Below are 15,875 nucleotides of genomic sequence, written 5' to 3' on the forward strand. Positions count from 1 at the left end.
AAATTATTATAAGATCATAATCTAAATAATGACAAACCTGCTGAGAAGTACGCCTCTTCTTGAAGACAATGCGTCTGCGGGGACGCTCCACGGGGACGTCCTGATGAAAAAAAAACAAATCAGTCTTGTTATACATTGTAACACAGCTGTACTTGTACATTTATAACAGCCTGGACTTGTGATACTTTTCAGGGAATCAAATATTGGAAATTCAACATTTGCATATGCAACTCAATCTTGACCATCAACTAATACAAACAGTGAAATTTGTTTTAACTTATTTAAGAGCAAAATACATTTATATACATTTCACACAATCTGCCCTTACCTCCACAGCCTTGGGCACTCCAGGCCAATCCCCCACCTCCACCTTAGACAAAAACAAAAAGAACACAACAAACACATTAACTGCATGCTCTTCCACAAATTACTGCCCAACACCAGAAGTAAAATGTAACACGCTCAACCGTCTGGTTCCCACAGCTCTTCCAACTTAAAAATGACATTCAAAATAACTAGGTGTTGCATAATCCATTCATGAAATTATATAACTTTCACAGAATGTCCACTTACTGACACAGCCTTGGGAAGTTCAGGCCACTCCTCCACCTTCACCTTAGAAAAAAACAACAACAAACAAATTAATTCCATGTTCTTACACAATTTAATGCCAAACACTAGAAAACAAATACAACTTCTCAAACCTTCTGTTTCCCACAGCTCTTCTTTGCCGCAAAAGGGCTCCTAGGACGCTTGACCACCTAAATGAAGAAAAACTAAATGATTACAAAGCAACAACTTTGGATAATAAGCAGTCTTGACAGTTCATTTTTCAAAATGGAATCATTGGCTAATAAACAAGCATGCACATTACCATTGGTCCCTTGGCAGAAGTACTGGGCTCCTTCCGATCAAGATTGCCCGGGCGGACACTGTCCATCATCTCCAACATTGGTGGGCTGAACCAAACAGGAGTGAGAGGGATGAAACAATCCTTGTGAGACAAAAAAGAAAAACATTTAGTAACATCTTCTATTGAGAAAACATACAGATAGATACATCAATCAACAAACATAAATATCAAAAGGTGAATTAAAAAACAAAACATACCCTGAGCTGAACCTTCACTCCCTTAGGGGGCAAGCTGCTCCCCTGTAATGAAAAATATCATATTATACATGTACATTTTGACCATTTGTGCAGTGAATTGCTTGGAAATGGTTCTGTTTCTCCTAAAACACAAAGTGTGCAACTCATTTACCGTCCTGCGTGGTTCAACCACCTTCCAATCCAATGGGTTGTGCAACGGACGTGAAGAGCGAGCCTCTCCAACCACAACCAACCTCGGAGCCGGACGAGGAGCAGGAACAGCTGGCAACATGCTACGCAACTCCTCCTGTGCAACAGCCATCTCTAGCTCCTGACTGGATTTGTCGCATAGCAATGTCACCAGTGTCCTCATCCCAGATCCATCGCTCAGGTGAACCTGCAAAATTATGCGATCAAACTCAAATTAAAAATTAAAACTCAAATTAATGTCAATACTGTTGCTAACCTGCTAAACAAACTTTGTCAGATCAACTTCTTAATAATGATAATAACAATAATAATAATAATAATAATAATAACACATTTCATTTATACAGTGCTTTAACAAAGTCTAAAAAAAAACCTGTAGTATATTTGTCAACGTAAGAAAGGACAATAAACAAATCATTTCCACTTACCCCATCCCAACTCCACAGGTCACGCTGGCTGAGAGGAAAACACTCTGCGATAGAGTAGTACCTCACACCTAAACAAACAAAGACACATGATTTAAAAAAAACCCAAACATTTGCATCATATTAATTTAAAACATGCTGAATGTGACAGAAATGATCTTTCTCCATTTGCCATAGAAGCCAATGACACATGCAACTTCAATTAGACTGAACTAAATATTTTCGAGGCCATACCCTTGCGTGCAGCCACACGGTGAAATTCTTGGCGAAAAAGTTCCTGCAGGTCCTGATCCACAGTCCGGCGTGGAGGGAAGTCCAGGACAAACAGCTATAGCAACACATAACATTATTTAAAAACAAGCAATATAATAATCACAAACATGCATTGAAATAAAAAGAAATTATCTACAACAGCCTATAAAGCCACATTCATTATCATTGGAAAGACGTAAACATATTAAAATAATCTTGCCTTCGGCCACCGAGACAAGGCACTGGTGAGAAGCTCCTTAAAGTCCACTGCAGCCTGATCCAATGTCCCCCTAGTCAAGTTGTTGCTGGGTGCAAGAACACAAACAAGGTCAGGGGTCCTGGGCAGGACTGCACTCACCATCTCAGTCCTCAGGTCCTTGGCGTCAGCCCCTGGCGTTGACATGAGACCAAAAGAAAGCAGCTTGTGCGAAATCTTCACATGGCCATCAACAATGGCACGCAGGTGGGAATCACCGACAAAAAGAACAAACTATAACAAAAGAAAAGATTTATTAAGAACATTAATAACTATGCCTCACACAAATAATTATGTTTGTAAATTCAAAATCAATACCTTCTTGTCAGGTGACTCGGCTGGGATGATCATCTTGTGACTCCTGCCAGTCAGGGGGGAAACTGGCCAGGTGCTCACACGGTGGCGAAGACCAGTACCACGACCTAGTTAAAAAGACAAATCATTAAAATAGAAGAACACATCGCCCAAATACAAAATACATTAAAGACACTGAAAATGACCACATGCACTCTCCAAAGAATTTAAAAATAACACTTCATGGAAAACAGGTGAACACATACGTGAGGGACCACGTGTTGGTGGTGGGAAGCAAGTGGTGGGGACCAAAGGCGCAGATGCCACCACTGCTGCCAGGCGTTCCTCCATGCTCTTCTTAGCCGCGATGGAACGGTTGTGTTTCTTCAGGCGAGGCATCTTACAAATACAAAAACTCACACAGAAACAGTAAAATATACACCAGAAAACAGTTGTATTAAATGAACACAATAATTTAAACCAATTCCTGTTCCTCTGTAACTTTGTGACGTGCCTGGAAATTCAATCCACTGTAAAAAAAACCCAAAAACATACGATTGTAAAAAGCACAATTACAACAACACTCCCTTTTGTGAGATTCCCATACAAGCACTCAAACACACAGTTACAGAATGTTACACTTCCAGCATGTTGTTATTGTTCCTCATAATATGATCATAACTGTGTTGGATTACTATATCAACTGTACTTTAATAATAATTTATGGTTATAAAGCTTACAATAAATATAGGACTAAATAACAGTAAAATTTAATTGGCTACTGCCTAGGTGCAGTACCCAGAGTGAGTGTTTCCAGGGATTCCAAAATATTTATCTCATGCTGTAATAAGCCACTGTGTGTTTCAAAACGTTATGTGACTTGATTATCATTAGCTAGGTAACTCAGTATTGTTGTTTTAAAATGCAAATGTTACACATATCCAAACCTGTATTCAATCAGATGCTCGTTTTATAAGCTGTAAGGGGAGCAATATGAATAACAAACCCGCCTAATGTGCAGGTCCATTGCTAAACTGTTAAGGGCCTTAAGCATAATTGGTCAAAGGAAAAGGGAACAATGACAAAGCTGATGTGCTTTAATAATGTGTGAATGACACAGCTTTGTCTATGAAGCATTGACTGTGATGCTAATAATTTGGTAACTCCCTGAACACATCATCCTCATTCAGCTCAACAAGCAGAACCTATCTCTACACACACCATTTAAAATAGACGAGCTTTGTCTACTTTTAAAGCAATTCCCAACACTTATCTGACACACCCCCAAACACAGTCAATACAGTTTTGCGAAATTCTCACACAAACAATCAAACAACCACAGTCACACACTGTTTCACCTTGTACACGTTCTTATTATTCCTAATAATATGATCATGAATCTGCTGGTTTACTGGACCAACTGTACTTACTCATTTACAGCCATAATATACTATTTTTAATAAACTTAGTATAAATTTAGGACTAAACAACAGTTACAGCCAGAATGAGTGTTTTCACACATCCTGGTGGTATACAGTAATATGTTGTTTTGATTTCTGGTCGTTGTTTTCACCCTGACCCAACAACACAGCACTGGCAGAGCTTCATGTTTCCAGGACAACTAACCCGGAAAAAAACGCATGTGACATCATCATTACATGACTACCAATTGTCAAAATAAGTTTCAGACGTAATGCTACGCCTTACAAACAGATTGTCACACACGAGATCCTCGCTTGTGGGCTATAGAAAAGTCTACAGCTGTGGAATGGAATAACTAGTTCTTTTGGTGTGTGACTGTGGTGGACTCAAATGAAACTTGGGCATGATGGGTAACAGCACTGCCCCTGCCCAAGGGCTATGCTCTATGCAGAGCTTAAAATACATCCATGCGCACACCACAAAAATATTGTTCAAACATAAAAACCGAAAAAAACACACATCCCACAAACTGTATTTGTGAAACAAATCATGAGACTTATTTAAATTACTCCCATCTGCTTTTAACCACGTATAAAGACAAACTGCATCTAACATGTTAACCATTTCTAGAGCCATGCTAGATGCAAACAAAGACAAGGTAAGCAAAAACAGTGGTAACATTCTTTTAAATTAATCTATTCATTGGCATCGTTCTCTCTGGCCATGTAAACAAAGAGCTATGTGAACTGATATGCCAACAGCACTTACCTAGAATTATCCGCTGGTTCTGCTGATGAAGTCCAGTACACACAAAGAAGAAAGACCTTTCAACCGTTGAAGAGACTTTGAAAAAGATGAAATTCGCTCAAGTGCAGTCCACTGAAAGCCAAGGCCAAGTAGAACCACGTGCTGTGCAGAAACTACACAACTGAAGGGCACAGTCCTAACAGAGCTGAGTTTTACCTGACAGGCGTGGTAATAGACCAATCACAGACAAGTTAGGAGGAAAGGGGCGTGGTTTAAAATGCACCAAGAATTGAACACAAGTGTAAGTCATTTCCAGTCTGTAGCATTTATTGTCATGACTTTTTTTTCTCCAAATGTGAAAATAAGAAAATAATTTTCCAATTCCTTTACTTTAGCATGGTTTTCATTCGTGACCTGCCAAAACAAAACCAGCAACTACTTGATGATCAGACTCCTATGGTTATCTATAAAACAAAACAAACTATACTCATTCAAACTTCGTTGCTTAATATTTGTATATTGTTTCCATTTCCAGATTGTCTACTTGATTATTGTATTATTTTATTTAATATTTTATTTCATTCCATCTTATTGCCTATTTACATGTTTATTTATATCCTTATCTTATGCCTTGTTACCACTGCTGTATAACTACTTTTCTTTGCATGGAGCATTTAGACGACAAAAAAATTTCACCCAAGGAAAATAAAGTATTCTGATTCTGATTGGCCCACAAAAAGTTAAGGTTTTATCATGCTGGACACTGTATTCAATAGTCCACTGTGCGTTTCAAAACATTATGGCTACATTATTATTAACTAGCTCAGTATTGTTGTTTTAAAACAATGTTACGCACATTGAAACTTGTGTTCAGTCAGAAAACTGCATTACTAGCTGTAACAGGAGCATGTGACCATCTGCTGTACATATGAATAACAAACCAAACTGATGTGCAGGGCGGCTCACAGGTAAAGGGAACAATGGCAAAGCTGACGTGCTTGAATAATGTGTGAAAGACACAGCTTTGTATATAAAGCATAGACTGTGATGCTAATGATTCAGAAACTCTCTGAACACATCATCCTCAATCAGCTCATTCAGCACCAGACTGAACCACCACACCAACAATGACACACTACATTATTCTGCCTCCCACCTGTCTTGAAACCCCATGTTTTTAGCGTCTACCTTTCTATTTGCCTATTTGGGGGAGAAAAGATGAAAATTGACGGCGATGTTTAGTCCTCCACTGTAACTGTGATGCAGTTCATGAAGGATGACACGGGATCGCGCTCGCTTGCGGGCACTCGGTACGCGCCAATGCACTCGCAGTGCATCTTGGGATTTGTAGTATTATGGTGCTGAGGGCACATAATAGTGCAAGCCGGTTTTAGCAGTAATTAAATATCATCCCATGGGCCAGAGATAACTCATTCACGGGCCTTGACTCTGACATATGTGCTGTAAAGGATAACCTACCTACAGGAAGTAGAACTCCCAAAACAGGAAGTCAAGTCTAACATTGTCCAATCTTCACAAAACTTGATATGTGAGTCAAAGGACCGTCCCTGAACATGTTGACGGACACACCTTTCACTAAACAGGAAGTGCCCTCTAACTTAGCACATGGACGCTGAAAATAGTCCAAGCTGAAAATAACTATTATTGCAAGCAATGAATGTACGGAAGATGAGCTAGAGGACTCGCACGGCGACGTTGGCGCAGGGAAACCCGCGAGCCGTCAAGCTCGAACCCGTTGATTACCGCTTGCGGTACTAGTTCTTATTATTATTATTCCTCCAAATGAATCGCGTTTTTGAGGCCTTTCCCATGCCCCAAAACTCACCAAATTTTGCTACCCCATCAGACCTGGTGTAAAATTACGTATATCAGTGTTTCAAGGAATGTGCGTCAAAAAATGGAAGAGGGCGGGGCTAAAAACTGACGCAAAAAACTTCTATTAGGTCATCTGCTCTCGGGTTTAACGTACATGAACGAAACTTGGCACACATGTTCATGAGGTGGGGACGGTCAAAAAAGTCGATGACAACTTCCCTGTGAATCCTACAGGAAGGCCGCCATCTTGGATTGCACTCCAAAACAGAGGCGATTTTGGCCATTTCGCACCATCGGTATTTGAACGAACTTGTCCTAGAGCTTACATGGGATCACGTTCAAACTTGGTGAGGTCACTGTGGACAAGTTGGGGATCTAACGATGCTTATGGTTAGTTGAAATGTCGCATGGCGTACGAGAAAAGGGCCGGCAAAGTTGGCGAAAATTTGTAATTTCTCGCTACACGCAACGAAACTCTTATAACTTTGTGATGGAAGGTCCGATCGTAACCAAACTTGTGGCGATCGATGATGGGCCCTTGCTGAAGATGCCTATGCAAAAACTGTTAAGTTTGTAAACATCGCCTCCTGGTGGTGGCAGAAAATCTAAAAAAAAAAGTTACTTTTACAATTTCGGGAATAACTTTTACAGAAATGATTGTATCAAACTCAAAATTGGTTAAAAGATTCTAAACACATGGTAGACTATGCGTGCTCAATATGATGGCGTATCGTTACATGATGTTGCCATGGTAATGATGCAAAGTCGGATTTTTGCGACAAAAAAACAAACTGCTACCACTTTGCGAATCCTTGTCCAATCTGAACCAAACTTGCCATGATTGATGATAGTCCGGCCCTGAAGACACCTATATGAAAATATTCACTTTCAAAAACAGCACCCCCTGGTGACGGAGACAATATGACCTCTGGTATTTGAATGAATTAATCCTAGAGTTCTTGTGCGATCACCTTTAAACTTGGTCAGGTCACTGTGAACCAGTTGAGGAACTTAAGTTATCAAAAGTTTTTTAAAATGTCTCATGGTGTACGAGATAGGGGGCGCCAAAGTGGGTGTAAATTCCTATTTTTCACAACAAAAAGCGAAACTCTTATAACTTTGTGATGGAAGATCCAATCCCAACCAAATTTCCTATGATTGATAATGGGTAGTTGCTGAAGGCGACTATATTGCCGAAAACAATAAATTTTGAAAACAGCGCCTCCTGGTGGTGGTAGAAAATACAAAAAAAAAAAACTGTCACAACTTTGCCAATCCTGGTCCAATCTGAGCCAAACTTGCTAGGATTGTTGATAGTCTGGCCCTGAACAAACCTATGTGAAAATATTTCAAGTCAAAATCAGCGCCCCCTGGTGAAAGTGGACGGGCCAAAAAACTGCTCCAACCCCTAAAACTTGTGGTCCTGAGGAGCACGTTTAATGTTCATGCACGAAACTTGGTACACGCCTTCCTTAGGTCGGGCCGGTCAAAAAAGTCAGCGTAGCCTATGCTCTAAAACGAACAGGAAAGCCGCCATCTTGGATTGAAAGTAAATGCTTTGCTGATTTTGGCCATTTCGCACCAATGATATTTGAACAGATTTGTCCTAGAACTTTCATGGGATCACCTTCAAACTTGGTGAGGTCACTTTGGACAAGTTGAGGATCCAAAGGTATCAAAATCTTTTCAATAGGTATTATGGCGTAAGAGTAAGGGGCGGCAAAGTTGGTGAACATTTTAATGTTTCGCCACAGGCAACAAAACTCTTATAACTTTGCGATAGAAGGTCACATCCCAACCAAATTACCTAGGGTTGATGATGGACCATTGCTGAAGAAGTCTGTGAAAAAAACGTAAATTTTGAGCACAGTGCCTCCTTGTGGTAACAAAATATACAAAAAAAAACAATTTCGGTTATAACTTTTACAGAGTTAATCGTATCAAACTCAAAAATTGGGAAAACATTTAAAACACATGTTCGATGATGCGTGCTTAATATGATAACAAATCGTTCAACGGTGTTGCCACAGCAACACTGCAAAGTCAGATATTTGTGACAAAAAACAAACTGCTACAACTTTACGAATCCGAGTCCGATCTGAACCAAACTTGCTTGGATTGATGATAGTCCAGACCTGAAGACGCCTATATGAAAATATTCACTTTCAAAAACAGCGCCCCCTGGTGACAGCAGACACTATGACGCCTGGTATTTGAATGAACTAGTCCTACAGCTTTTGTGCGATCACCTTTAAACTTTGTGAGGTCACTGTGGACAAGTTGAGGATCTAAAGTTATTAAAAGTTTTTCAAAATGTCGCATGGTTTTCGAGATAGGGGGCGCCAAAGTTGGCGTTCATTCATATTTCTCACAACAAAAGGCAAAACTCTTACAACCCGTAAAACTTGTCCTCCTGAGGATCACGTTGAATGTACATGCATGAAACTTGGTACTCACGCGTTCCTTAGGTCCAGACGGTCAAAAAAGTCAGCGTAGCCGAAGCTCTAAAGCGAACAGGAAAGCCGCCATCTTGGATTGAAAGTAAATTTTTGGGAGATTTTGGCCATTTCGCACCAATGGTATGTGAACTAACTTGTCATAGAGCTTTTGTGCGATCACCTTTAAACTTTGTGAGGTCACTGTGGACAAGTTGAGGATCTAAAGTTATTAAAAGTTTTTCAAAATGTCCCATGGTTTTCGAGATAGGGGGCGCCAAAGTTGGCGTTCATTCATATTTCTCACAACAAAAGGCAAAACTCTTACAACCCGTAAAACTTGTCCTCCTGAGGAGCACGTTTAATGTACATGCACTAAACTTGGTACTCACGCGTTCCTTAGGTCGGGACGGTCAAAAAATTCAAAGCAGCCTAAGCTCTGAAACGAACAGGAAAGCCGCCATCTTGGATTGAAAGTACATTTTTAGCAGATTTTGGCCATTTCGCACCAATGGTATGTGAACGCACTTGTCAAAGAGCTTTAATGGGATCACCTTCAAACTTTGTGAGGTCACTGTGGACAAGTTGAGGATCCAAAGGTATCAAAATCTTTTCATTAAGTATCACGGCTAACAAGAAGAAGGGCGGCAAAGTTGGCGAAAATCACGATTCCTCGTAACACAAAACAATCTCTTATAACTTTGCCATGGAAGGTCAGATATTAACTAAACAAGTGACAATCGATGATGGGCCCTTGCTAAAGATGTCTATGCAAAAACTGTACATTTAGAAAACATCGCCCCCTGTTGACGGCAGACAATATGACGTCTGGTATTTCGCTACAACAACAAACTCTTATAACTTTGCGATGAAAGGTTAGATCTTAACCAAACTAGTGACGATCGATGATGGGATCTTGCTGAAGATGCTTATGCAAAAACTGTACATTTTAAAAACAGTGCCTTCTGGTGGTAACAGAAAATACAATTTCACAATTTCCCTTATAACTTTAACAAATGTCATTGTATCATACTCAAAATGAATGAAAACATGTAAAACACATGGTATATGATGCTTGCTGAATATGATAACAAATCTTTCAACGGTGTTGACATAAGAACACTGCACAGGACCCACTCTACTGAGTGGTTTGTCAGTGCAGTAACCTTTGTTCGCCACATGATGGAGGCATTTGCCTACAAATCTATCAAATCTAACATTTACAGTTTCTCATGCTGCTCTGAAAGGGAAAGATGGGGCAAAAGGTACTGCAAGAGGGGCCAAGGAAAAAAAAAAACAGGGAAAATGGGAAGAGAGAAAAAGTAACAGAGGGAAAAAAGAGAAAATGCACCCTAAATTCTTATACCATCAGATGTTCTATCACAAAAATAACTAGTTATTTCTAAAATTCAGCTTCAATTCTGATACCATCAGTTGTTTTTCACAAAAATAACAACTTATAGACGAAATCACACTGTTAGACCTCAGACCTCAGACCCGCCCTGAACATGTCTGTAAAGGATGACCTCCTTACAGGAAGTACAACTCCCGAAACAGGAAGTAAAGTCTGACATTCTCCGATCCACATGAAACTTGTTATGTAAGTCAAGGTACCTTCCCTAAACACGTTTACGGACACGCCTTTCACCCAACAGGAAGACGGCCATTTTAAAAGGACACGCCTGACATTGCGCGGGGATGCAGCTGAAAATAACCAGTACCACAAGCGGTGAATGAACGGAAGATGAGGAAGAGGACTCGCGCTGCGACGTGGACGCACGGGGACTCGCGAGCCGTCAAGCTCGAACCCGTCAATTACCGCTTGCGGTACTAGTTAGGGTTCGAGCAACTTGGTTGCAAGAACCCTATTGAAACTGTGAAGATTATTCTTATTAGGGTTCGAGCAACTTGGTTGCAAGAACCCTATTGAAACTGTAAAGATTATTCTTCTTCTTCTTCTTCTTCCTCTTCACCAAAGTAAATCGCGTTTTAGAGAACCTGAACATGCCCCAAAACTCACCAATTTTTGCAAGCGCATCAGACCTGGTGTAAATTTACGTTTATTACTGTTTCGGGGAATGTGCGTTAAAAAATGAAAGTGGGCGGGGCAAATAACTGCTCCACCCCCTAAAACTTGTGGGCCTGAGGAGCACGTTTAATGTACATGCACGAAACTTGGTACACGCGTTCTTTAGGTCGGGATGGTCAAAAAAGTCAGCGTAGCCTATGCTCTAAAACGAACAGGAAAGCCGCCATCTTGGATTGAAAATTCATTTTTTGCCGATTTTGGCCATATCGCACCATCGGTATTTGAACGAACTTGTCCTAGAGCTTACATGGGATCACGTTCAAACTTGGTGAGGTCACTTTGGACAAGTTGAGGATCTAAAGTTGCTAAAAACTTTTTAATAAGTATCATGGCGTACGAGAAAGGGGCCGGCAAAGTTGGTGAAAATTTTTATTTTTCGCCACAGGCAACAAAACTCTTATAACTTTGCGATAGAAGGTCACTTCCCAACCAAATTACCTAGGGTTGATGATGGACCATTGCTGAAGAAGTCTGTGGAAAAACTGTACATTTTTAGCACAGCGCCTCCTTGTGGTAACAGAAAATACAACAAATACACAATTTCGGTAATAACTTTTACATATTTAATCGTATCAAACTCAAAATTTGTGACAACATTTAAAACACATGAAAGATGATGCGTGCTTATTATGATAACAAATGGTTCAACGGTGTTGCCATAGCAACACTGCAAAGTCAGATATTTGTGACAAAAAAACAAACTGCTACAACTTTGCTAAACTGAGTCTAATCTGAACCAAACTTGCTAGGATTGATGATAGTCCTGCCCCGAAGACACCTATATGAAAATATTCACTTACAAAAACAGCGCCCCCTTGTGACAGCAGCCACTATGACACCTGATATTTGAATGAACTTGTCCTAGAGTTTTTGTGCGATCACCTTGAAAATTAGTGAGGTCACTGTGAACAAGTTGCCGAGCATAAGTTACTGAAAGCTTTTTAAAATGTCGCTCGGTGTACGAGATAGGGGGCGCCAAAGTTGGTGTTCATTCATATTTTTCACAACAAAAGGCAAAACTCTTACAACCCGTAAAACTTGTCCTCCTGAGGAGCACGTTGAATGTACATGCACGAAACTTGGTACTCACGCGTTCGTTAGGTCCAGACGGTCAAAAAAGTCAGCGTAGCCGAACCTCTAAAACGAACAGGAAAGCCGCCATTTTGGATTGAAAGTACATTTTTTGCAGATTTTGGCCATTTCGCACCAATGGTATGTGAACGCACTTGTCATAGAGCTTTCATGGGATCACCTTGAAACTTTGTGAGGTCACTGTGAACAAGTTGAGGATCCAAAGGTATCAAAATCTTTTCATTAAGTATCACGGCGAACAAGAAGAAGGTCAGGAAAGTTGGCGAAAATCACGATTCCTCGCAACACACAACAATCTCTTATAACTTTGCCATGGAAGGTCAGATATTAACCAAACAAGTGACAATCGATGATGGGCCCTTGCTAAAGATGTCTATGCAAAAACTGTAAATTTTGAAAACATCGCCTCCTGGTGGTGGCAAACACTAGGAAGTCTGGTATTTCGCAACACACAACAAACTCTTATAACTTTGCGATTGAAGGTCAGATCTTAACCAAACTTGTGATGATCAATGATGGGCTTTTGCTGAAGATGCCTATGCAAAAACTGTAAATTTTGGAAACAGCGCCACCTGGTGGTAACAGAAAGTACAAGTTCACAATTTCCCTTATAACTTTAACAAATTTCCTTGTATCAAACTCAAAATTTGGGAAAACATTCAAAACACATGGTAGATGATGCGTGCCTAATATGATAACAAATTGTTCAACAGTGTTGCCATGACAAAACTGCAAAGTCAGATATTTGCGACAAAAAACAAACAGCTACCACTTTGCGAATACTATTCCAATCTGAATCAAACTTGCTAGGATTGATGATATTTAATTCCTGAAGATGCCTATATGAAAATATTCACTTTCAAAAACAGTGCCCCCTGTTGACGGCAGACAATATGACGTCTGGTATTTCGCTACAACAACAAACTCTTATAACTTTGCGATGGAAGGTCAGATCTTAACCAAACTTGTGACGATCGATGATGGGATCTTGCTGAAGATGCTTATGCAAAAACTGTACATTTTGAAAACAGCGCCTTCTGGTGGTAACAGAAAATACAATTTCACAATTTCCCTTATAACTTTAACAAATTTCATTGTATCATACTCAAAATGAATGAAAACATGTAAAACACATGGTAGATGATGCTTGCTGAATATGATAACAAATCGTTAAATGGTGTTGCCTGGCAAAAATGCAAAGGATTCCCTCAACTGAGTGGTTTGTTCATGCAGTAACCATTGTTCGCCACATGATGGAGGCATTTGCCTACAAATCTATCAAATCTAACATTTACAGTTTCTCATGCTGCTCTAATTGGGATTGTTGTATCCACTTGAAACTTCATACGTGAGACCTCAGACCCGTCCGGAACATGTCTGTAAAGCAGTAATGCCAAAGTCAAATACACGGGGGGCCAAAATAAAAAAAATGGTACAGGTGGAGGATTAAATATTTATTAAAACTTGCAATTACTGCACATATTGAACCAATACCAATACCACAGCCTATATTGCACTCAATCATTAAATTAAATTAAATTAAATTAAATTAAATTAAATTAAATTAAATTAAATTAAATTAAATTAAATTAAGCAAAATATAAATAAAATCAGTTGCAATATTTTCTCAAGGCTCTTTCAGTAACAAATTGAAAACGTTTTTCCGTCTTCTTTTTAACAGGTAAACAGCAAAATGTTATTTTCCTTCAAAGCTCAATGGCAAGATAAATGCAAAAATGAAACAGCATGTTACAAAACAAATCAGTGTGCTGCTCTGATCCTCACCAATGTCTGTCTTTTATAATAAAATTAGAAGTTAGTGCAAACTTGAAAAGTGCAAAACAGTTGCATGTTTCATAGTGCCTTCTTAAGTTATATTCTTTCATAACGACACACTGTCTCCACACACAAGACACACAGGCTTTCCTTTTACTTCGGTGAACATTATTCTGCCTCCCACCTGTCTTGAAAACCCTGTTTTCACCGTCTACTTTTCTATTTGTCTATTTGGGGAGAGGGAGATGAAAAATGACAGCAATGTTTAGTTTTCCACTGTGACTGTGATGCTGTTCATGAAGGATGACACGGGATCGCACTCACAGTGCATCTTGGGATGTGTAGTATTATGGTGCTGAGGGCACATAATAGTGCAAGCCGGTTTTAATAGTAATTAAAAATCATCCCGTGGGCCAGACATAACTCATTCACGGGCCTTGATTCTGACATATGTGCTGTAAAGGATAACCTCCCTACAGGAAGTAGAACTCCCGAAACAGGAAGTCAAGTCTAACATTTTCCAATCTTCACAAAACTTGATATGTGAGGAACGTCCCTGAACACGTTTACGGACACACCTTTCACCAAACAGGAAGTCGGCCATTTTAAACAGGAAGTGCCATCTAACTTAGCACATGGACGCTGAAAATAGTCTAAGCTGAAAATTACTACTGCCGCAAGCGGTGAATGAACGGAAGATGAGCTAGACGTCTCGCACGGCGAGGTGGGCGCAGGGAGACCCGCGAGCCGTCAAGCTCGAACCCGTTGATTACCGCTTGCGGTACTAGTTCTTCTTCTTCTTCTTCCGCCTACCAAATGAATCGCATTTTTGAGGCCCTGAACATGCCCCAAAACTCACCAATTTTTGCAAGCGCATCAGACCTGGTGTAAATTTACGTTTGTTAGTGTTTCGGGGAATGGGCGTTAAAAAATGAAAGTGGGCGGGACAAATAACTGCTCCACCCCCTAAATATTGTGGGCCTGAAGAGCATGTTTAATGTACATGCACGAAACTTGGTACACGCGTTCCTTAGGTCGGGCTGGTCAAAAAGTCAGCGTAGCCGAAGCTCTAAAACGAACAGGAAAGCCGCCATCTTGGATTGAAAATTCATTTTTTGCCGATTTTGGCCATATCGCACCATCGGTATTTGAACGAACTTGTCCTAGAGCTTACATGGGATCACGTTCAAACTTGGTGAGGTCACTTTGGACAAGTTGAGGATCTAAAGTTGCTAAAAACTTTTTAATAAGTATCATGGTGTACGAGAAAGGGGCCGGCAAAGTTGGTGAAAATTTTTATTTTTCGCCACAGGCAAAAAAACTCTTATAACTTTGCGATAGAAGGTCACTTCCCAACCAAATTACCTAGGGTTGATGATGGACCATTGCTGAAGAAGTCTGTGGAAAAACTGTACATTTTTAGCACAGCGCCTCCTTGTAGTAACAGAAAATACAACAAATACACAATTTCGGTAATAACTTTTACATATTTAATCGTATCAAACTCAAAATTTGTGACAACATTTAAAACACATGAAAGATGATGCGTGCTTATTATGATAACAAATGGCGCAACGGTGTTGCCATAGAAACACTGCAAAGTCAGATATTTGTGACAAAAAAACAAACTGCTACAACTTTGCGAAACTGAGTCCAATCTGAACCAAACTTGCTAGGATTGATGATAGTCTGGCCCTGAAGACACCTATTTGAAAATATTCACTTTCAAAAACAGCGCCCCCTTGTGACAGCAGCCACTATGTCACCTGATATTTGAATGAACTTGTCCTAGAGTTTTTGTGCGATCACCTTGAAAATTAGTGAGGTCACTGTGAACAAGTTGCCGAGCATAAGTTACTGAAAGCTTTTTAAAATGTCGCTCGGTGTACGAGATAGGGGGCGCCAAAGTTGGTGTGCATTCATATTTTTCACAACAAAAGGCAAAACTCTTA

General features: G+C 40.0%; 1 protein-coding gene across 1 annotated transcript; it reads right to left on the bottom strand.

The window, feature by feature from the left end:
• Nucleotides 1-37: 37 nt before the first annotated feature.
• On the bottom strand, nucleotides 38-5,005 carry LOC122760065 (the record flags this gene model as incomplete). Its single annotated transcript, XM_044015147.1, has 13 exons — nucleotides 4,717-5,005; nucleotides 2,793-3,056; nucleotides 2,551-2,654; nucleotides 2,197-2,466; nucleotides 1,959-2,052; nucleotides 1,728-1,795; nucleotides 1,262-1,486; nucleotides 1,111-1,152; nucleotides 875-994; nucleotides 705-761; nucleotides 574-615; nucleotides 329-370; nucleotides 38-100 (listed from the first exon to the last, which is right to left on the bottom strand). Coding segments are annotated over exons 2-13 (1,260 nt in total), but the record flags the coding sequence as incomplete, so codon positions are not given.
• Nucleotides 5,006-15,875: the final 10,870 nt, after the last annotated feature.

The sequence above is a fragment of the Solea senegalensis genome, unplaced genomic scaffold (assembly GCF_019176455.1).
Source record: "Solea senegalensis isolate Sse05_10M unplaced genomic scaffold, IFAPA_SoseM_1 scf7180000012929, whole genome shotgun sequence".
Taxonomy (NCBI): Eukaryota; Metazoa; Chordata; class Actinopteri; order Pleuronectiformes; family Soleidae; genus Solea; species Solea senegalensis.